Source organism: Apus apus, chromosome Z (genome assembly GCF_020740795.1).
Source record: "Apus apus isolate bApuApu2 chromosome Z, bApuApu2.pri.cur, whole genome shotgun sequence".
NCBI classification, from domain to species: Eukaryota; Metazoa; Chordata; class Aves; order Apodiformes; family Apodidae; genus Apus; species Apus apus.
In genome coordinates, this window is record NC_067312.1 from 12900259 (window position 1) to 12924335 (window position 24077).

General features: G+C 36.4%; 1 protein-coding gene across 1 annotated transcript in view; it reads left to right on the forward strand.

Moving 5' to 3' along the window:
• SPEF2 (sperm flagellar 2) overlaps positions 1-24077 on the forward strand; it is a 59641-nt gene that overhangs the window by 34716 nt on the left and 848 nt on the right. Inside the window, 11 exon segments of the mRNA XM_051642753.1 lie at positions 1149-1276; positions 1389-1527; positions 4460-4597; positions 7091-7251; positions 8099-8282; positions 9060-9189; positions 10711-10827; positions 13649-13787; positions 15060-15289; positions 22562-23754; positions 23857-24074. Of these exon segments, the coding sequence (XP_051498713.1) occupies positions 1149-1276; positions 1389-1527; positions 4460-4597; positions 7091-7251; positions 8099-8282; positions 9060-9189; positions 10711-10827; positions 13649-13787; positions 15060-15289; positions 22562-23754; positions 23857-24074 (2777 nt within the window).

Here is a 24077-nt window from a genome sequence, read left to right on the forward strand (position 1 = left end):
CCACATCTACACCATTTTTAAATACCTCCAGGGAGGGTGGCCCAGCCACCTCCCTGGGCAGCCCATTCCAGTGTCCAATCCCTCTATCAGTAAAGAAATTCTTCCTAATACCTAGTCTAAACCCCCCCAGTGTAACTTCAGGCCGTTTCCTCTAGTCTTACCATTATTTGAGAGAAGAGGCCAGTGCCCACCTCCTTACAATCTATTTTCAGGTAGATGTAGAGAAAGAGAAGGTCTCCCCCCAGTGTCCTCCTTTCCAAACTAAAGAATCCCAACTCCCTCAGCCTGTCCTCACAGGACTTGTTCTCCAGCCTCTTCACCAGCTTTCCTCTTCACCAGCTTTTCTGCCCTTCTCTGAACTCAATCTCAACTCAGTATCTTTCTTGTAGTCAGGGGCCCAGAACTGAACACAGCACCCAAGGTGCAGCCTCACCAGTGTGCAGAACAGGGATAAGACCACCTCCCTTCTGCTGGCCACACTATTCCTTACACAAGCCAGGGTGCTGTTAGCCTTCTGGCCACCTGGACACACGCTGGCTCATGTTCAGCAGCCTTTGACCATTACCCCCAGGTCCTTTTCCTCTGGGCAGATTTCCAGCCACTCTTCCCCAAGCCTGTAGCATTGTCTGGAGTTGTTGTGACCGAAATGCAGGACCCACCACTTGGCCTTGTTAAACCACATGCAATTAAACCTCATGCAATATGCTGGGCTTCCCCTGGCCATGGGGCTTTATTTTGCATTTCATGACAGTCAGTCAGTCAAAACTCACCTTTGCAACATGGGAGTCAGCTTAGATATTTACCAGCTTGAACACTTGTGCACCATAAATTTTGATGCTTAAATACTCAGTTAATATCCTCAGTTAGTTTATTAATATATGCAAGGCCACAGTTATCTGAGTATTCTGCTGGGATTTCCCATTCATTTAGAGTTGACACTTATTTCTGAAGAAATGCACAGGATAAACTGTATGTGACTACAAGATCTGTAATAAGTTGTAAATAGCTGTGTGTCAGAATAAATACATAATGAAAAATTTAGTCATATGATTTCATGAAATTATCTTTCTTATATTGGCTAATGCTACAGGTAAATGCATTACCAAGAATCAGATCAACTAATTTTGATGTTTTTAAAAAATTCACAGGAGATACCTCATTTTTTAGTACCTTACTGGGAAATGGTAGAAAATTCATACATAAATAGCATCAAAACTATATTTAGATGTCTAAGGGATGAACATCATTCTGTGATTTATTACTTAGCAGACATCAGGTGAGTAGAAATAGTTGCTTGTTACATTTATATTAGTATATTAGTATACTGTACTTTTCCTGTGGTGTTCTCTGTCTTTTAACACCAAAAATATTTTTGCCATAAATTACAGAAAAAAATTTCAAAATTATTTGAAGTGTCCAGATCTTAAGCAGGAATTAGTTTCTCAGTGGCAATCAGATTTTAATTCAATTGCTGATGACCTGAGAGAAGATGAGGAAACAAAAGCAGAACTACACCAAAGAGTTACTGTAAGTAAATGGCAAAACTTGTAATATAGCCTAAAATATTATTTCATTACCTACAAGCTTGATGTAGCAGGAATGATATAATTATATACATTTTTGTTGTTTTTACCACTTCTCTGACAGTATTTCACTTCCTCTTGTACATGAAGTGTTCTTTGCAAGTATATATCTGGTTTTTCATCGTATCTTTCTTGTGTCTTGCTTCTGTTTTTAGGCTATACTTTGGTATTCTGGCACATTGTAGAAGAAATGCTTCTCTCCTTTCTTTTTCTTTATGTTTTATATTTTTCAGAAATTTTACTCACAAGTTTAGACATTTCTATCACATTCTAATAAATCTTGGCAATCATTTAGTTTTTCCATAAATGCTAAATGGCAATATATGTCTTCTAAAACTGATTCACACAAAGTATAGAAATTTTTTTTTCAAAAATTTTGACTCAGGCAGATCTTTGCCAGTTCATACATTTTCTGAGAACACTTCTTAAAAAAACCCAACAACATAAGAGTAAGGCAGTTTTTAGTAAAAATACGACTTCCAGGATTTTTGTTTCTGAATGACCCATTCTAGTCTAGGAAAAAGGGAAGCTACTTCACTTTGAAAAGAGGAACTGTGGTGGGAGAAAAAAAAAAAAGCAAGAGACACATAAAACATACTTTTAGATTCGCCCAGAGGAAGATACCTCGCTGTCTCCTTCTCCAGTTGTCTACTGCTTACAGTAAATCAAAACTGTGACTTGAAAAACATGAAGACAAAGAAGAACATACTTCTCCCGACATGTCTCTGTAAGGTTCTGGAGAGAGATGTACATCAGTGTACAAAACATCAATTTGATTTGTTTGCATAGCCAGTAGCAGAACTGGCTTCTGTCAGCCCCCACGTTGAACAGAGCCACTGTCAGCTGGCTCAAGGTCGCCAGAGCTGAGACGATCAGCAATGGTGATGATACCTCTGTGATGGCATTTTTAAAGAAAGGGTAAAAGCACTGCATGGCAGCTGTGAGAGAGGAGTGAGAAAATGTGAGAGAAACAATTTTTCAGTCACCACAGACAGTGAGGAAGGAGGGGCAGTAGCTACTCCAGGTGCCACAGCAGAGATTCCTCTGCATCCTGTGGAAAAGATCATGATGATGCAGGTTGTCCTGCTGCAACCCATGAAGGACCACAGTGGAGCAGATACCCACTTTGCAGCATTTGGAGGATCACACACTGGAGCAGGTGAAAACACCCTGAAGGGAGGGAGCAGTAGCCTGTGGAGAGACTACACCAGAGCAGACTCCGGGCAGGAGCTGTGGCCTGTAGAGGAGCCCATATAGGAGCAGGTGTTCTGGCAAAACCTGTGGCCCATGGAGGACCCACACTGGAGCAGTTTGATGCTGAGGGATTGTGCACATAGAAAGAACCCATGCTGAAGCTGTTCTTGAAGAAGTGCAGCCCATGGGAATGACCCGTACTGGAGAATTTTGTGAAGGACTGTATCCCTTCAGAGGGACCCCATCAGAGGCAAGGGAAGAGCATGAAGGGGAAGGAGCAGCAGATAAAACACATACTGAGCTCATCACAAGCTCCCATTCCATACCTTCCCCATGCCACTTGGTGAGGAGGACGTAGAAGAGATAGGAGTGAAGTTGAGCCTGGGAATAAGAAGGGGTGTGGGAAAGGTGTTTTTAGTTTTGTTCTGTTTCTTGTTATTCTGCTCTGTTCTTAAATTTCAGTAAATTCAGTTAATTCCCCCAATCTGAGTCTGTTTGGCATATGATGATAATGGGTGAGTGATCTCATCATTATCTTCACCCACAAGATTTCCCATCATATTTTCTTCCTCTGTGCTCTGAGGAGCTGGAGTGATAGAGCACCTTGGTGGGCACCTGGCAGCTAGGTAAGGTCAACCTACCACTGCAAAGCAGATAAATGGTATGCTTATAGCTCTTTTATTTAGTAACATATCCTTACATGTGTATCCTGCAGTGTGGACAGTCATAAATATCTGATAGCCTTCACTTAATGTGCCATCACTGATGTCTTAGGTAGCACAAGAGGTGCTAATTTGTCAGCTTCCCTGTAGCTCTCGTCCAAGGGAGGACAACTGGATTTGTCTGAGGTCTGTGAAGTGGGGGGGAGAAATACGATCTGACATATTCAGCTGAGACCAAGACTTGGTGAATATGGAATCACCATCTAAAGCCTGAGCTCCTCATTGCAGGGCTAGTGGTCTGAAACACCTTATATCTTTATCCTGAAATAGATAGGACAGAACTGCTTGTAGCTGAAGAGAGAGCTCATCTTCCCTATCTTTGTACAGAATGTAACAGCACTCTACTCACCTCCTCTTCCTACAAGGAAGTCTGTCACACTGTTTCCATGTGTAGATGGCAATGTGGACCAGAAGATTTGCAAGCATGTTGTATGCTTAGCAGGTCTTCAGGGCTGTCAGTGAGCCACAGAATGCTGCTGTTAGATATAGTGACTTGTTAAAGTGCCCATACTTGTAACCAATGTTAAAGACAAATGGAACAGAGCTATCTGAATTGCAAGAGTAGTTGAACTCGGGCATAATTGTTTTGAATTTTTCATATTCCACATCCCCTTAGAGTATTATTCTTATAAGTGCTAGCAAGCCATGCAAGTGAAAAGTTGTTGAGCAGTTGGGAGCTTAGCTATTCATATTCTCATATCTTTAGCTGACTTAGGTAGATTTCTCTGGCTAAGGAAAGCAAGTAAGACTACATATTTCATAGCTTTGCATTCTGTCTGGAACATTTGTAAAGCTACTTCCTATCAGCCCTCTGTAAACAGAAAACTTCTTCACCAGACTTTTTTTTATAACAATAAAGAAAAAGCCCCAAATGAGGGAGATGCTATATGCACAGGCAAAAAAAAAAGTAGATGTTTTCATAATACATATAAACAAAATATGTTTGATATTGTCTTTTAGGACCTAAGAGATAATCTCTGGGATATCTGTGATAACAGAAGGGAAGAAGCAGAGCAGGAACGTACTGATATCATGAATGATGGCTGGCTATTAGACCAAAGGGGGATTGCAATGAATAATTTCTTTTCACTAATGCAGGTATGGATCTACTATGGAGTCTGCAATGGAAGGGGACAATGAATTAGATTTGGAAGTCAAATAAGCCTCTGAAGAATTTCATATGGTTGGCTTCCAATAACTGTGGGACTCAGAATTAGATTAGCAAATGTTCATGCCTCTTCTGAATTTATCTAGAAAGCTAAGAAATAAAAAGTAGATGACCTTCCATACATTAAACTGTTTGGCAGGCAGAAGAAGTTAAGAAAAATACCACTGTTATTTCCCAACACCCCAGACTTTTAATCTGTAATGTATAGTAATATTATTTTCAATTTTAGCAGTCCAATGAATCATCTGAGTTTTGTAACAGAAACGTTAGAGCTGTTTATCCTTTTGTGATCATATTGACATCTGTTCTTAATTTACAAGTTACATAATTCACTGCTGATGTAGACCCACTTGCTGTTAAGGTTGTCCTGTATTTACCATATCACAAAACTACATCAGTTGTAACTTCACCAGTGTGGCTTGAAATTTTATCTAAAGACTGAAAAAAAAATAAATTGTTTGGACTGTTTTTGTAAATATGATGTAATTTGTTGCTCTTGAGATAAGCATTCAAATACCACCCATCTTTCACACATCTAACTTTAAAGTCTTCAAGAGACCATCTTAAATTAGTTGGCTCTGCATTCCTTCACATGAAGCATTTCCTGTCATTCAGCCTGACCTTTAATTACCTCACCCCCTGAAGTAAATTACTATTTTCCCATTATTGCTTTTTTTAGATGCATAAATTTGGTTTAGGGTTGTACTGGACAGGAATAGATTAGACTAGACTAGACTAGAGAGGCTTTTCTGTAAATTGAGTGGCAATTGTGTGAAAGTTTTGGCAAGTCTATGGAAGGCAATAGAAACAATGCTTTAAACACGTGCCATGTGATGCTAATCTGCCTAAAAAATCAGGCCAAAGCAGTGCAGGGTGGGCTTCCTGCCCTTCAGTTGTTTGTGTTATTTTTACATGCTTAATTAACAAGGGAACCACTCTTTTATCTCATATGAGTTTTGTGGTAATTTAGGTAAAGTTTGTGGGGTAGTCAGTTGCTATAGTAAGGAAATTATTCACGCTGTTTTCAGAGAGTCTAAATAATGTCCTAAATAAAGATTAAGGCCACTGACTAAAGAGAGAGGTCAAAATCTCAACTAACCACTGACTAACTGAATGACATGCATCCTGTGATTAGGATGTTTGTATGACTAAGTATTTTAAAAACGCATCTTGAATTAAGTACATGAGAGAGCCATATTAAAGTATTATTGCTGAGCTTGATTTTTAAATGTTTCACCTTTTATATTAATGTATAACTTTGCAACTCTAATTCTCTACTAGCATAATTTCATGGACATGTATGTTGCAGTCCAGAGGAGATTCACTGTTAATCTGATTTGATCAGTTTTATGTGCATATGCAAATAGCCACTTAAGATTACAAATACATTTATTACCCTTGTATGAGCTTTTATTTTCCTGAAGAAAAATGCAAAGAAAACTATTTTTACTTTCTTTACATAGTATATCTTCCCCAGAATAAATGAATTATTAATGCTAAAACTACAGAACTAAAAATATAATAACTATTTTTTTATGTTATGTCTTTGTTTGAGAAGGAGCCAAAAATAGGCTTCTTTCATCTTAAGCATTCTGTCTGTGGGTTTTTCTGTGGGAAGTTACATTTGTTCCCCAGGTGGCTGTTACTGTATAAACATATAGATTTGTATAAATGCCGTTTATCAGATTTCTCTCCACCTTTCTGTGTGCACACTGCTATACTAGAACATATTTTCTCCCTAACTTATGGATAAATACTGGTTTATACCACAAAGGTTTTATCCTTTGTTTTGTGAATGTGGTTTTGTGCATTTTCCCATGAATATTTAGTACTGTTTTGTCAGTTAGAAACTAACACCATACTGTATCAATAAATCAAAACATGACAGGTGTTAAATGTTTTTTGAATCTTACTTGATTTCTTCCAAGATGATTCACCCAGAAAGATCTTCAAGACACCTCAGTGTGTGAAATCTTTTTATTTCTTTGGTCCAGAAAAACTGTGTGGCTTTTAAAATTTTCTCCATTGCATGAACCTTTTTATTTTATGCTTTTTAAATTTTTTTGAACAAAAAGATCCCTATATATACCAAGTTTTTGGTACAGGTATTCTTGCTACCATAGAAATATGTAAATATCAAAATATATTGTAATAAAATTTAATGCAGCAAACATTATTTATTGTAAATATTTTTCCTCAGATTTTTATTAATCCTTAGAAATGTCAGTTTAAAGACATTATAGATGCAAGTAGAAAAATGCATTGAATACACTATAAATTATCAAACAAATATGATTATATTTGTTGCTCTCCCTTAGGCTCTTATGATTTAGAATTGCTTCTACTATGATGCATTTAAAACTGTAACAGAAATTTGTTCTGCCCTGTTTTTAATTGCAATCTTTCCATCTTTTCTTTTTGAGGTTGAAGTGGATCGTTTCCAAGATACAAAGAGAATTCTGCATGACTATTACAGGGCAATGGAAGGAAAAATTCCAACCCCAGACAGTCAAGATTTCACTAGAATCCCATTGTTAGATATTATTAACGTAGAACAGAAAGAAAACCAAAGACAATCAAGAAGGTAGAAGTGCATTATTAAATTTTACAAACATTTACAAATACAATCACTGATAGTTTTGTGGGTGTATGTGGAAATATATGTGTGTATACCTGGAAAGATGGAGAAATAAGAATTTTTAACAAAAAGTTATATTCAAATTATGAATCTTGAATCATCCTAAATATTTAATTTATCCCTGAATTTTTACTGATTTACTTGTATCATTGTCACTAATGCATCTCTTAACTACAAAACATTTAAAAAGCCACTTTAGCAAGAAATCTGCTAGGAATTGTTTCCTGCTTCCCTCTGTGTTGCTCACAGTTTCCAACACAACCCCCACACGACTATGTTAAATATAATTATGGAACATGAACAGGTTTAAAATTTGCACCAACAAACATATCTGAGTGGATTATATAATGACAAATACAAATAAAAGCAGCCTACAAAGATGCACAGAACTGAATGCCATGTTAAAAGGTGAGGTATGCCCTCAAATTTCTTTTCACAATATCAAAAATACTGTCAATAATGACACCGACTTTTAAAAAATACTTACAGTTCATTTAAAAACGTTGTGAGGCTGTACTTTTAGCCCACAAGGAATATATAAGCCATGACACAGTCATTTGATGTAGTTTTATCCATTAATATTCCTTAGGTTCTGTACTTAATGTAAACAGTTTTCTCGTTATCCACATTTCACCACTTTTGATCACAAGGGAAGTTCTTCCCTTTTTCTGTTGTTACAGCAAATTTTGGAAATAGCATTCTCATTCTCTTAAAATGCTCTCTGATGTAGTAACAAATTAATATATTTTTATAAAGGGGCTGTGTGAATTATACCCTGTATTTTATTTTTAAGGATTCCTCTAGTGTCTTCCAAACTATTTGCACCAGGAATAGATACTACCAAGTCAAAAAGCAAAGGAACTGCACTGAAGAGTGCTAAGGATGAGCATTTTGAAAATGTAGTTGCCACTTTTAAGAAAGACAAAAAACTTATTACTGATACATGGCAAGCAGCAGTAACAGCAATATCAAACATGGTAAGGAATGTTTAATTTACTTAAACATTTCTGAATCAGACAGTCAAAGCCCCCCATTCAGCAGGCAGCATAAACACACAGCTTTTGGCCTGCATATCTGTTTCATGACTCTTGTTCCGTATTTCCGTTTAATATGCTTGTGTTTCTATGAGGAAAACATTGCAATCTGTGTATTATTAGCACCTCCATGTTTGCAACTTACCCTTTCATTTCATTACTGAGAAAAAGACTTTGAATGTTGCCTCTATATATCTACTCCTTCCATGATAAACTCTCCCTTTATCTTTTGAGTGTAAGGAGTGGGGCAAATTTTATCCTGTGATGCAATGTTTGCTAAAACCTTTACATCCTTCAAAAGCTATGATTATATTATTTTTTATATATAGCTAAAAGTAAATTATTTGGGCTTTTCAAATGGTTTATTTATAGGTTTATTTTTTCTTTTCTCATTGATAATTTTAAAATAAATTAATTTTTGCACCCTTACAGTGTAACTGTAGTCTGGCTTTGCATCCTGGTGATTCTTATATTTCTCACTTTTTCCTAGAGTAGAGGTAATGGATTACAAGAATTAAACCCACAACCTTTCTGGCTGGCATTTTTGCTGTAGAAGTTTATTTTTTATAAATAATAAAATTGTAATCAATTTCATTAGTTAAAACATCTCCTTTGCTTTATTTATGTGTGTATATCTCAGCAAGTAGTTTCTGTAAATATAGGCTATTTAAAACAATAGTTGCACACTGTTGATACTATGTACTTTACTATGGTGTCAAGGTAACAGCTGAAGTACAGTTTAAAGAAATGGAGGAAGAAGTGGAAAGTCTGCAGCTATATCTGAGAGAAGATGTGACACTATCAGGCAAAGCTACTGGGAAAGGTGCCAAATCAGCTTCTAAAAGGAAAGGTATTTGAATTGCAGGCTTTGTTTTGCAGTGCTTGAAGTTACTGAAATATAAATATGTCAGTATTGGAGAAAAGAGTAAGCCAAGAGATTTGGATTTAATATGCCTTTTGAGATGTTAAATGTGACATAGCAACGTGAAAAGGTGGCAGTGGTAAAGGAGTGCAGAGGCTTTTGAATGGCAATTGCATGTATTTGATCATATGTATTGCTATTGTTATGATGTGGAAATATATACTCTCAATAGAACCTAGAAAGTAAATATTGTTTTTTCTTCCTGTGCTGTTTTGGGATTGAATAGTTAGAACTAGTTTATCAAATTAAATAAAATTATATTAAATGATGCTTATTTTTCAGCCATCAATCAAAATATTTCAAATATTAAAATAAAACTACAGGAATAGAATGCATAAATTATCCAATACCCCAAGATACTTTTTAACTAATTTACCAGCCCTGTAGTAGTATGAATCTATCAAGGTCTATTGTTTTTATGGTTTTATATTTATCTATAACATGGTGTAAATAAAGAACATAAAATCTAATACCATATTTAGTCCTAAAAAAGAAGAGACTCTCACTAAGGTAGATCTTGCGCATAGGCCTGGCAAGAGTCAGTCCAACCAGGTGGAAATACAAAATTTATCTGCAAAGGAGAAACAGACCAAAAAAACCCTTATCTCTTTAGCCTAGCCATTCAGACTGTCTGCTAGGAGGAATCCTGGTATGCAAGGTTGTTTATACTTTCCTTTTTTTTTTTTTTCCATAAATACTTCCTTGAGCAGGTAGTGGTTTAAGTAACTTCTACTTCTTCTGCAAAATGTCATAGCTTCAGCAGGAAGTGAGGCTGGTAACATAAATCTTGTATCATTTGTAAGGACATTCAACACAGCAAGAGAGAAGCTCCAGCCATGCAACTGGGAGGGTAGCCTGAAACTACTTCAAGTGAGAAAGCTGTAGCTGCTGAGTTATTATGCATAGAGCAGCTGATTTGTATTCTTTGACAGACATATTATTTGCACTGTACTCAGTGCTCTCTCCATGTTTAGTTCTGCTTATACTACAGTGAACAAATATAGCCCCGCAAATACTTAGATACCTAATTTGTGAGCCCCAGGGAGCCCTAGATGTGTGTTTAGAATCTCAGTGCAGTCAAGAGAACAGCAGATTTTCTGATTTCTACAAAAGCTTTGTGGTTAAAGATCAGCAGCTATCACCTATCGTATGCTAGTTGGCTAGGCAGGGATTGGAGGATTGCCTCTAGGAACTAAAGTTTTATTTGGTCCTGGTACTAGGTAACTTACCTGCAACCACAAAACTATAAAGCAACAGAAATCTAAATATGGTCTGTGTCCATAAGACATCTGATAATCCGCCTTTGTATTCTCATAAATGGTCACATCAAGTAAGGTGGAAAGTGCCATTTTTCATTGTAAAAAATGCACTGTTTTGTGAGTGCCTATGTATAGATACACAAAATTATCAGCAAAGTCCAAAGACTGTGAGGAGTCTGTTTTCCTGCAGGAACATCCTCTGCTGCATCTGAAGTCAGTACAATTCCTCTGACCCCGGAACAATTGAAGAAACAAGAACTGGCAAATAAAATAAAGCAAGAATATTTCAGTGCCTTGACAAATGAGGGTATGTTACTATTTTGTTACTTATATTGAGGGGTGATTGTTATTCCAAATTTAGGTGGTGTAATAGGCAAAACTAGCCAGAAACTCTTCCTGGGAAAATGGATGGATAACTAAGAAAAAGGAGAGAAATTGGTGTCTGGAGAAATCATGAACATTTCTAGGGTGTTAGTCATCAGTAATTTTGTGATAAATATATTTAAAATAGATTTTTTTCCCCTAATTTTTCATTATTCTTTTTTGTTCTTTTCTATTTAGTTTAATTAAATTTCATTTTCTATGACTAAGCCAAGTATTCATCATGAGAGAATAAATTTCCCATAGGTGGTTAGCCACTCTTCAGTATTCAATTGAATTGAACTCAGTATTTGAAATGTTTTGATCTGGAAAGAATTTGTTGGCAATTATATATTTTATTTCATGCTCTTCTCTCGGATTGCTTCTTTACCAAACCACAAGGGATTCAAGCAGCAAGACACAGATTTTGTGTCTTTTTACAGACAGACCCTTCCGAAAACTATGTATTGTTCAGTTATTCCATTTCTTTGTCAATCTTACACAAAATCTTTCCAGACAACTGGTCAATTTCAGCCAAAAATAGAAGTTCGAAACTGAAAATTGGTTGAATTTTTTTTTATTTTTTTTTTTTTTTTTGAAGATGGGTTTAGGCTGGAAGAAAAAAACCTCTTTTTCTTTAAAGGGAAGATGGAACTTAGCCACTTGAGATTCTGTCTGGCCACAGTTGGCAAGCTCATCATCACAGAATCCCAGAAAGTCACAGAATCCCAGAAAATCACAGAATCGTAGAATCACAGGAGGGTTTGGATTGGAGAGGACCTTAAAGATCTTCTAGTTCCAACCCCCTGCATGGCGGGGTAACATCATACAAGTTACCCCTTTGGCAGGGCTAACTTCTGCTTAGTATTTTCTATTCTTTTTTAAAGTAGCAGGCAAACAACAGTTAATGAACAAAACATAAATTCCTAAGGCTTCTTTAGGTCCATACCAGACCAAATGCTTGTACACCTACCTTTTTCAATATGATTTAATCCAAAAGCAGTTTAGGAATAAATATTCCAAGATTTTGGGATAATGAGAGGAATTATAGTCATTTTGAAGATCTTAACAGCATGAAGCTAAATTTTAGTTATTGGTTATAATTTTTTGTTTTGCTGAGGTTGTGTAATTTTCATCCTTTATTTAGCAAAAATGCCAAAACAAGAATCTGGGAAAGACTAAACATGTCGAGCTATAATTGCACAGGTGCATAGCTGGCACATTTGAGGATCATAGTTTCATTTGCAGCTATGGTACCTGGATGTTTGTGGGTTTTGGTTGTACAAATACATAGAAACGGGCGAAGTTACAAGTTGTTGACAGTTGATGTTGGTTTCATATTCCCTTTGTTGCAGCAATATGCCTTGTTTTTAACTCTGCCGCTCTTAAGAGAGCAGCTTTGTCAGCAGACTGTGCACTATCTGCTTCTGAAAACAGATACAAAATTTGTCATATATTTATCTTTGTAAGATACTGAGAGCAGCTACTCAAAGAAAATACAGAGAACTTACAAATAAGGCAGCTTTGAATGGTATTGAACAAATGTGACTAGACAAGCATCATCTAGGATAGTTTCAGTTGCTTTCAACCTTTTACTCATGTCTTTTCTATCCAGTAAAATAACCCTCTGTGAGACCCAAATGCATCCTGCTCAAAACAGAAAGCATGCAGCATTGCATTCTACTGCAGCAGAGAAAAAACATTAAAAGGACATGCCTCATGTTTTTCCTGGTCCATCTTCCTAAACTTAGTAGCATATAGAATAAGGTTTATAATGTAAATGATTTTACAGTCTTGAGCTTCAGAGTTACTGAGCCAATTACTATGTAATATTAATTATTTTAAAGATTCCGCAGTATGATAGGTTAAATATGATGAAAAATCAAGTTGAAAACTGAATTTGCCTTCAGGATTGAAAATAATCTATAGCTACTGGTCCTCTTTTATGACACTTCTTTTACAAGGCTTTTAGTGTCTTTCAGTGCTTCCTCCATGTGTCTCTCAATACCTTACCTTACCTGTCTTTTTGTTCAGTTGGCATCCATTTCACTTGGGATATTGCTGACTTGTTCCCATTTCATGTTCTTTTAGGTTCTTTTTATAAGTATTTGCCTCTCAGTGACAGACTGATTTTTTAAAATTATTTTTATTTTTCCAGTTCTTCCCATTCTCATTAAGTTCTCTATGTTTTTAAAACTTTCATGTAGATACTCTATGCATAATTTTGGTAGAAATGAATTATTTTCCTAGTGCTGAGTAACCAAACTGTTTTCTAATCCAACCTGAGTTTTAGGGTATAAAATAGTCATATATAGGAAGCTTGAAGCTAAACCAGGGAGGTTAATTTTGAAGAGCTGGAGGTAAGAAACAGAAAACCAAACTTTTATTGTGTTTAATGTACATAATACACATATTGTGACAATGTACATAATAAGTCAGATATGTTTTCTTTAAAATGTATCCATAATAGGGCACACAAACTTGCATCATTAAGCTTCCAGGTCTCTTGCTATAGAGTTAATTTCATTTGATGTCACTGTCTACTTAGACATGCCCTGCATCTTTCTATTAGTTTTAAAAGATATTTGTTACCTTGTGAATTCTGTTTATAGAAGACATGCTTTTGTAAAAAAAAAAAAAATTGTTCAAGAAGATTAATAGTATTTTACGGCCTAAAAGGTTAATGTGTTAAACTTCAGATGTAGAAGACCGAGAATTTCCCTCAAATTTTATAAATATTAATTATAATGACATTACTGTTTAAACAGAGCTAGCCACAAAATCTCGCCTAGAACTTATAAAAGAAAAAGCTTTAGCATTTGTTGAAGACCTAATAATGAAAGCAGAAGAGGCTTATAAAGATATGGAAAAGTGGCTCGGATCCAGGTTCTTGGCAGAAATGTCCAGGTAATATATATCAAGTCTTAAACAGGAACCTTTTTAAACAAACGAAACTATGCTAGTAAATATAGTTTCTATAGAAGCAAACAGTTAAAGAAATAAATAAGAAGGCAGAAATAACTTCAGTTTCTGAGCTGGATTTTTGTTTTATCTTAAATATCTGGATGTTGATAACTCATTTCTTGGATGATTATAAGGTTCTGCTGACAGCAGTACAGGTAATTATCAGTTCTGCTGTTTTTCTAGGCTACAGATTTAGCAGATTTATGACCATCAGGAGAGAAGCAATTATTCCAGTTAATTATTCTGTATAATTCTGTATAATTTCAGTGGCTTCTGTCACTTTGAATTGTGGGATTATTTTCTTTCCCGTGGTTTACACATGCCAGACAATTCTACCTACTTTTATTACTACTGTGCATTAGATTTCTCAAAATTATTTCAATGTACATTAAAAAAAGTTCTTCACAGTTCTTATGTCCAAGTAACAAACACGTGTTTGTGACCACTTAGGTCATCTGGCATCGATGGCCTATGTCCATAACCTTGAAGTATTTTACTTACCTAAAGAAAGGGGTAACTTTGCCTTTTGGAAGATGTTTCTGTCCTGTTCTAACTTTTGAAGCATACCTGGGACAGTGCTAGTTGGTTCTTGTCAGGGCAAGCCCAAGAGAAGAGGGATGAATGTAGGGTGTGAAGGCTCTAAGAGATAATAGCTCAAAGAGGCTAAGCTCTGCCTTCTAGCCAGTTTTATTTGCTCTCCTGACACCTCAGGCCAAACCTTTGTCTGGTTGAACATTGTAGGCAGCTGGCTTAATTCTCCGTATAAATTGTACTCATTACACTTGAAGCAGGAGTTCATATGCCTCTCCACAATGCTACTCTAGAAAGTACTCAGCACATCTTGGGTATAAGGGCAGAGCAGATGACAAGGCATTGAAACAGGCTAACAGATGAATACAGGTGGAACATTTATGCTTCAACCCCATAAAATCTGTGGAATAACGGAAGACTTATTCTTTCATATAATTCCATCAGGTCTCACCTGTGGGTTAGATCTGCCTTTATATAAATTTCTTACCACAGTCAACAAAAGTTTTCTTGCTGTGAGAGGAAGGGTACACTTCACAATGATTTTGCCGAGTACAGAATTCACATAGAGGATTTGTGATTCTTACTTGAGGAATGTTCTCAAAGTGTAAATTTATTAAAATTAGAACCTAATTTATTAACATCATGTACTAAAAGGACTCTTTTTTTGCATTTACACTTTCACAGTGTTGAGAAGCTGATTGAGGTTGCACGACATTTTATTGAGAGTTCTAGCAAAATCAATTACAAAATTACTTTAGAAGAAACAGATTTCTTCATCACCAGTGATGTAGAAGTTACTCCTGACCCTATTCCTTCACCACAAGTTCCACAAATAGAGACCTCTGGAAGTGGTACTCTAACTATTTCACAACTTACTACACTTCATAAGCAGTTTCTACAGGTAGCACCTAAAGGTAAGAAAAAAATTTTATTTTTCAGTCCTTGTCGTGGTTTGGGCCCAACACAACAACAAAAACCAGCCCTGTGGCCTCTCACCCAACTCCCCAGCACACACACACTCTGAGGTGTGGAGGACAAACCCAACTAGAAGCTCCTGGGTCGAAACAAAGGACAAGGAGGGTTCTTCACCAATTAAGGTTCTGGGCAAAACAGACTCAACTTGGGGAAAAATAATAATTTAATTTCACACTAATCAAACACACACAGGACACAGACAACACGCAGAGCAGGGCTTGCATATGTTGCCCCACCCCTCCCTTCTTCCCGGGCCCAAATCACTTTGTTCCCAGTTTCTCTCCCTCCTTCCCCCCAGCGGCACGGGGGGACAGGGGATGGGGTTTAGAGTCAGTTCACAGGCTGGTGGTTCCTGCTGCTCCTTCCTCCTCAGGGAGAAGGACTCCTTACAGTCCTGCCCTGCTTCCCCATGGAGTCCCTCCCATGGGAGAGAGTCCTCCACAAACCTCTCCTTCATGAGTCCTTCCCACGAGGTCCAGAGCTGCTCCAGCCTGGGCTTCCCACAGAGTCACGGGCTGCTTCAAGAAGTCACCTCCCCTGGTGCCTTCAGGGAATGTTCCACCACTTTCCTCAGTGAATGCAGGGGCACAGCTGCCATCTCGCCGTGGGTTGCAGGGAAACTTCTGCTTGGGCACTTTTTTCCCCTTCTTCCTCACCAAGCACCAGCACCGCTCTCCTACCCCAGCACCAGTCTCTTCCTCCAGCACAGCTCTTCTCCTTCAAGTGCCTCTCTGCTCAGGTGTTATAACTGTTCTTTTGAATGTTAATGGCAGAGGCACGTCTATTGTTCCTCTAACGGCTCCTTGGCTGGTTTGGGAGCAGGGGGAGCTTCTCAGCTTCTTACAGGAGCCATTCCTGGGGCCCTTCCCCCACTACCAAAAATGCTGCTAAACCAAATCAGCACACTCCTGAAGGTCTGTTTGTCACCTACTTGGAATTTAAAGTAATTGCTGGGAGCTACTACATGAGTTGCCTATATTGTTAAAGGTTATGTTACAATTAAAGATTGTGCTACATATGATATGAAAGCAAAGTCATAGTGCAGAATATGGAAAACATTAAATACCAGACGACTTGAAAGCTGTTAATGTCTTTCCTTGCTTTATATCTGGAAGATCACATATTTAATATTCCTCTAACAGATGTTTCTGTAATATGCTTTTAGGAGTGTGACATATCAGGCTCACTTTGCTTAAAGATGCAAGTCTTGAAACTCATTCACTAATTCATAGATCAGCTGAAGCTTTATTATTTTAAAACATTTTAAAAGAAATCAGTATTTTCATGAAACTACCATACAGAGTCTATTATAACTATTACCCATTATATTCTTCAAGTCAATGTGTGCCAGTTGTTTTGGGTGATTTACAAGTGTTAACTCAAGATGTGTAATTTTTTTCCTTTGTACGTGACTTTTTTGTGTGTCTACCCTCTAATTATGGGAATCTTAGGTTTAGGCTGCTTGAAAAGACTTTATTGTGAAACTAAATACTGCTTTACAAGTGTTATAAAATAATCTAATTAAGGCAGTTTTAAACTGGGATGGAAAGTAGTTAAACACATATCTGCAGAAGGTTTCATTACTACCACTGTTCCATATTAAATTTTAGTATGATTGCCACTAAGATGGTGAAATACAATATGTAAGCATGGATGTACAATTCTAGATTCAACTAATCCAATGTAATAAGGCTTTTAAAAAGGCACGAGGAAGTTTTATTTAATTTTTTTTTATTCAGAAATGCTTTTCATGTATATTTATGGAGAAATCACACTTCCCTTTTGAGCATGAACCCATTTTAGGCAGAAATGTTTACAGTTTTCCTTTAGAGACATGCATATTGTCTTATCTATAGTGTAGGAGCATGGGTACATGTGTAAGCTTTCCAAGCTCTTCTAGAGATATTAGTTTAGTGGGTAGTATTGCATATATAATGCCATGTGAAACTAAAATTCTGCACATTTGTAATTATTAGATAGCACCATAGATGTACAACACAGATACCAGTTTCACTGGTATTCCTACTTAAAAGGTTTTTCTTTTCTTTTTTAATCACTTATTCATTAAGGTATTTAAAATGAAGAAAATTTTGTCTAATACAAACTTTAATGTTCTTAACATGTTTAAGACAGAATAACTATTTTCAATGTACTTTTAAATAACTAACAAGGAAAAAAAAGATTTAAATATTTATTTTTCTACTATATTGTCCTTTTGATAATATTATATTCATTAAAATGACCCAAGATGACTTTGATAACTATCAAAAAAAGTAAATAACCTGACTTAATAGTCAACAGACAGTAGAAGAATGCTGTTGCCTGTTCTCTGGGACAATGGTAAGGAATTACTGTTTAAAATAAGGTCCCAAATTTTGGTATTGGTTTTTGGTATTTACAAAATAAGTCTTATAGAAATTATAAACAGTTTTGTGTTTCGTAGGCATGTAAAGTATTAAAGAACTACTGATTCATCACAGACAACTTTGTTACTATCCTGCACACTTGATTCTCCATGGAAGCACCTTACTCACCATGCTAAGCACCGATGGACAAAAAGTACAGCCTATGCTGGACCTTCCTACCTACTGACACAGTCTTTTATTTGATAAGAAAATATTTAAGTCTTGTTTTATTATTATCCAAATGCTATTGCTCATGTTCCAGGTGTCTCTGCAGTATTTGTTAATGTCACTAACTCCTTGGATTTATTTGTTAACAGTGCTGACTCAGGAGCTGTGGCAGGTCTTAAATGGAGCTACTAACACTTTTTTCTTTACTGCAGTCTCTTGGGATCTGTTCTTATCAACAAAATCCAACTAACCACCTATAGTTTCATCCTCTGATTTTCTCTAGCACTGTATTCTTCCTATTGCCATATCTATTCATTGTCAGACATATGGAATGCCTCAACTTTCTTCTAAAGGTGCTGCAGACAGTGCAGTCTTGGAAATGTTTTGCATTACTGAATAGATCAAAATAGATTCTGTCACAGACTATTTTCCTCCATTTAACAAATGAATTACACAAGGAATATTAAATTTTATTAGCTTGTTCACAGTCACAATTCTCATTAACCATTCCAGTTTGAATTATAGAGCTGATTATTCATCAGAAATAACCTTCAGTCAGGCTTTAAATACTTCTATATCAAATAAAAAAATGTTTAAAATGCTTTTTAATAAAACTATACAATAATCTACTAGGATATGAACTGTTGTGGTAGAACATATGCCCAAATTGTATCCCTGCTTCTTTTCAAATCGTAAACTAGTAAATTGATTTTACCATGTTGCTAAATTTGGAACACGTAGGCCATTCAAGTATGCATCTCTCATCCCAAGCACTTTCATAAAAACAATTCAAGAACTTACAGTAGTAATCCTCATGATCTTGACTTTGATGGGAATGGGGAGTGGGGTCCATATGTGAGCACAGAAATAAGCTCAGCATCTCTAACTTATCTTTTATAAGATTATATTTCTTCTCAACGTCCTTTTTTGAAAACTTGGAAATAAGAAAGGTTAAGATTGTAGACAGAGGAAGTATCTTTTACTAGACACGTGGTATAGATAGCAAATGCCTAAACATTTTGGAAATAAAGGCCTTAATCAGAGGTCCAAAATAGATACAATAACTGTCCCAATATATCATGAAAAATTTGGTAGTTCTACTGACTTCGTTTCACTCACACCTCTTGATCATGTCTCTTATTAAATCATGTATGTTATTTAATTTCAGAAATCTGTGGTCTGTGTAGCCAATTACTTTTATAAAGCATGTTTAACATGTTTGTATATGCTTCTGTGCTTTTTAATATATATATATCCAAGCATTGATTTCAATCAGCATGAAAGAGGAACTCCCTTTTCTTCCATTCCATCTGGACTGTAATAGGCAAACCTTACTCTGTGTGCTTCTAAATGAAAACTCCGATTCTTGCTGATTAGTGAAATTGGCTAATTAGTGAAAAATGGGCATATAATGTATCAGAAGCAGTAATGATTAGTGAATAAATTAAGTAAATATTTACAGTGAAAATTATGTGTGTGGGGGATCGGTATCTCAGTATCTTGAAGAGAATTAATGTTTTTGAGACTCCTGACTTTTTAATCTAATGACAGAATTATCCCATATTAATACTACAAAAGTACTTTTAGACACAAAAGTTAGAAGAGTATAATTCAACCTCAGGTTTTATTTCACTCATTCATTCCTTATAGTGTTGCTGCATAATCTGGTGTGTAATTTGCATAGATCATAATCCAAACTTCTAGTCAGGAATCTCTATGGAAACATTTTTCTCAGTGAAAATGGGAGGAGAGGGAGAAATAGGAATCTGTTTAAATCTTTTGCTAAAATTTGTTGAAAAGGGAATAGAGCATTAACATAATTATCTTTAGTGTAGGTTTACAATCTCTTAATGGTTTTTTGCCTGTGTAAATTTATAATCTGAATCTTTACTACAGTTCCTCAGTTTATGGAAGTATTTTCCTACAGTGCCTGCTGACTAGTATATCATTAAGAAAGAGTCTTTTCGTATCATATCTGTGCCTTACAACTGAGGGTTGGCGATTGCTCTTTATTTCTTATGTCCCTTCAAAATGTCACAGTCCTGTTTCACAGGGTACGTATCTAGTGTACTTTTTATGCTGCTGTCATTCTTAATGCTCCCTTTTGGAATGTTTGTTCTTCTGTTTTCAGTTTCACTTGTGGTCATAATCACAATTTCTTAATGAATTAATTTTTATCATTTAAAAAATTATGCTCATTGAAAAGGATATAATTGCTTTTCAGTGCCACCTTATGTATCAGAGAATGATACCAACTTTAAAAAATATTTTAATGAAAAACAATTCTACTTGGTGCACTTTGTTCGACATCATTTTTCCTTTTGATTTCATTGAAGACAAACTATGTGAAAAAGAGGTTTCTTCGTAAGTAGTACAGGCTAGCTGCCTTTTGTATCCTGTGTTCTTTCCACAGTACCACAGTACCCCTACCCTGCTCCTTCCCATGTCTATTAGCCTCATTTGAAAAATCAAAACAAAACAACACACAATAAGAAAACTGTTGTCTTTCTTTCATATCATCTTAATTATGTGTTTTGCTTGCACAGCTGCAGCCAGGGTGCACTGGATGTGGAGTGTGGTTCTCAAAGTGCTGACTGTGGTCTGGAACCGAGTTTTGACTGACTTGTGTCCCTTGGCCACTGAGTGGATAAAAGCTGGTCATCTCCCCACTTTTTCCTCAGTAGGAGAGTTATAAGGACCTTCCTCCTGTACCTTGGAACAGATCTGAAAGAAATTTATAGGACCTTCATTCACCCTCACTTCTTGATGAACTTGGTTCAAGTTTGCCTTTCTCAAATTATCAGTGAGGGAGAACTGGCAGACAGATAAATTGGTGTAGAGATATATAGGCAAGACAACTGTGTAACCTTCATTTCCTTAGTTAAGCATGGTAAGTATATACTACAGGGAGAATTTGTAAGAAGTATAATCATATTCTAGATGGGTTATAGAGCTGATCTGATGATTCATTGGTCTTACCCAGGTATTTACTGCTCTCATATGTTGTGGGGTATGCTGTCTTTATAAAGACACATACAACTGATTACTTATCAGCACACAATGTCTCACACAAATTCTTCTGAGTTTAGGCCGTTGTTTCTCGAAACAAAAAAAAGTCCAGACTTAAAAAATGCTGGTAACATTGAAAGTCCATGTTACAAGGAATCTTGTCCATGACCGTGGCTCACAGAACCTACTCTGATCCCCATGTTTTTAATCAACACCGAGTTTCTGTAGGTGCCCATGCATGTCTAGAAGCTGCAGGCACTAGAGAGGAGTTACAACAATTTTGTCCCTTCCGCACTCTTGACTTACGCAGTTACAGATCCATTAATCCTGCCCTCCATCTCTCTTTTGCCTTTTATTGGGGTTTTGTGGCTGCCTAATTTTAGGGAAAGTTTTTAATCTTTACTATATGTTAAGAATGCTTCTCCTCCTCCCTTTGGTCCTGGATATGGTACTTGGCTACATGTGAGAAAAACATTCTGTGGTCTAGTTGTTCTTGCTGTCCATGTGGACCCAGCTGCTATGTTAGATTTTAAGTTCTTTAAAAGAATAGGTCATAATGGAAATGTATTTCAACTGCACGTTCCTAGCATTTCTTAACATTATGACTTTTCAGGATGCTCAGAATAGAATGAGGCAGACAAATTGTGTTTTTTATGACAATGGGAACAAGCAGTTCTTTCAAATTTTATAATGCATATATGAAAATCTGCCCTTTCTTGTAAAATACAGCAGAGCGGAGTAGAGGGACACTTCAGACCTTTTAAAGCACCAGAAATGTCTTTACTTTCTATGATTAGCTTAATGTAATCATTAATTTTCCTCTTGACGTACACATCACAGCAAGGAGGGTGGGGAATCAGATTATTCTTAGGTCATTTCTCTATGCTTTACTTCTGTTATTCCCAAAGAAGAATAGGAGATTCAGTCTCTAGAGATAGAATTTTCAAAAATGTCAGCATATGGCATTTGCTTCTACAAAATGCAATTACCATCTAGAGAACAATTTGGGAAAATAATATTGAGAACGATCTCAATGCTTCAAGAATGTTTCAATTTTGAGAACAAAATGTGAAGCTACACAGTTCCTAATTCTCAAAGCAGTAATAAAATTATTCTGCAGATACTGTGTTTCAAGAATATTAGGTTAGCTACATATGCTGTAGAACATCTTAAGTATTCTGTGACAGGTATTTGATTATGTGTTCACAGACTTGCTCCAAGTTAACTTTTCTGTTGATACCAGGTGTAATAGACATCATAATAGGTTTGTGACTTTTTAGTGTCTTATGCCAACATTTTGCCTAAAAGAATTCCACTCCTTAACTCTGTTTTTTATCTGTTTCAAAAATGATATTGGTGCTGCTGCATTTTATTGGTTGCATATTCTGACAAACTTCTGGCAGTCAAAAGGAAACGAGTAAAAACTAACCATGTCTTATATGGATTCTGGTAGCCTCCAAGTGATTTAAGAGTAGGTCTCAGTTTTCCTTGTTCTCTTTTATGACTGTTTATTTTGAGTCACAGCCTAGTCCCAAATTAACAAGAAAAATGTGGATTAAAAAAAATTACATTTGATAATTTATGAAATAAAAACTACTTCATATTTAGTTGTTTCTTTTTAAATTATAGCCATAAGAGCACTGAAGCAATTTAAAAGCACAAGTAATTCTTCTAGCAAGAGAGAAGGTGGTGACAGAGGGAAAGAGAAGAAAGATTTGGAACTTTGGAGAGCAAGGAGGAATCGCCAGTTTCCAAAAATATGGCTAACAAAATACTCCTGGTTAAAATACGATGATGAAAAGGGAATAATGTTTTGTGCACCATGTCGCAAGCATAATGTGGATTTGGGGGAAAAGATTCATAATTTTTGTTCTGGCACTGATGATTTCAAACTTGAATTTATCAATACACACCAGAGTAGTGAAGCTCATGCCTGGGCTACCTGCATGGAAGCTGCCAGTACTGCTTCACCAGATGCAGCTTCTGCTGAGCAGATGTTGAAGAGCATGAACTCCATAACATTAGGTAGAGTAGAAAATATTTTTAGAACATGCCATGCTATAGCTAAATCTGGTCGTCCCTTTACAGATCTTGACTGGATGTGCAAACTAGATGATATGAAAGGAGTGGATATTGGTTCTGTATTTAGAAATGACAAGTCAGCAAGAAAGTTTATACATTTTATTGCTGAAGTAGAAAGAAGAGCATTAAAAGACAAACTGGAGAAATGTAAATTCTTCTCTGTTATTAGTGATGGAGTCACAGACAGTATACTCAAAGCAGCTGCAGTTGTCTATGTACGCTTTGCATATAAGGGGAAGGTCCATTGCCAGATTGTTGGGGTTCAACCTGTTCACAAAAGGGATGCTTCAAGTATAAAAAATGCAATTGAGGAAGCACTACAAATAAATCTTCAACTCAGTCTGGCAAACCAAGACTGGTCAAGAAAATTAGTTGGGTTTGGAAGTGATGGGACAGATGCAATGGTCAGGGAAAACAGTGGGGTAGTGAAACTTCTGAGGGAAATTCAGCCTTGTGTACAGTCTGTGCACTGTTTTGCCCACCGCCTACAGCTGGCTTACAAAGGAGCACTGAGAAATATTCATCTATACAACATATTAAGCAATGTCTTGAGAAATATGTATTACTTTTATCATAACTCACCTCTAAATAAGAATAATCTCAAAGCCACGTATGCAGCGATTAAGTTACGCCCAGCTATTCCTTCTCGCATTGGAGGCTCCCAGTGGCTCCCACGTCTACAAACAGCTCTACAAATCCTCCTGAAAGGTTATCCTGCAATTGTTCTGCATCTGAGTAAGGTAAATTGTGTAATGCTTGGATGTAACTTCAGAAAAAATTAATCTCTATAGCTAATTTTGGTCCACGTACCTGATGTTTTGTTTTTCTGTATTAATTTCCAGATTGAAAGAGATTCAAGAGCCTCAAACCAGCAGAAAGTCAAACGTCTTTTACATTTCCTTCTGAAAATGGAGATAGTCAAGTTTTCTCATTTTTTGTTGGATGTCATCAATGTCCTTAACATTCTGTCACGTGTTACTCTGGACCACAACTCCTCTGTTGCAGACATATTTGCAACTGTGCAGTCAACACTGGAAACACTCCACATGTATCAAACAAGGTC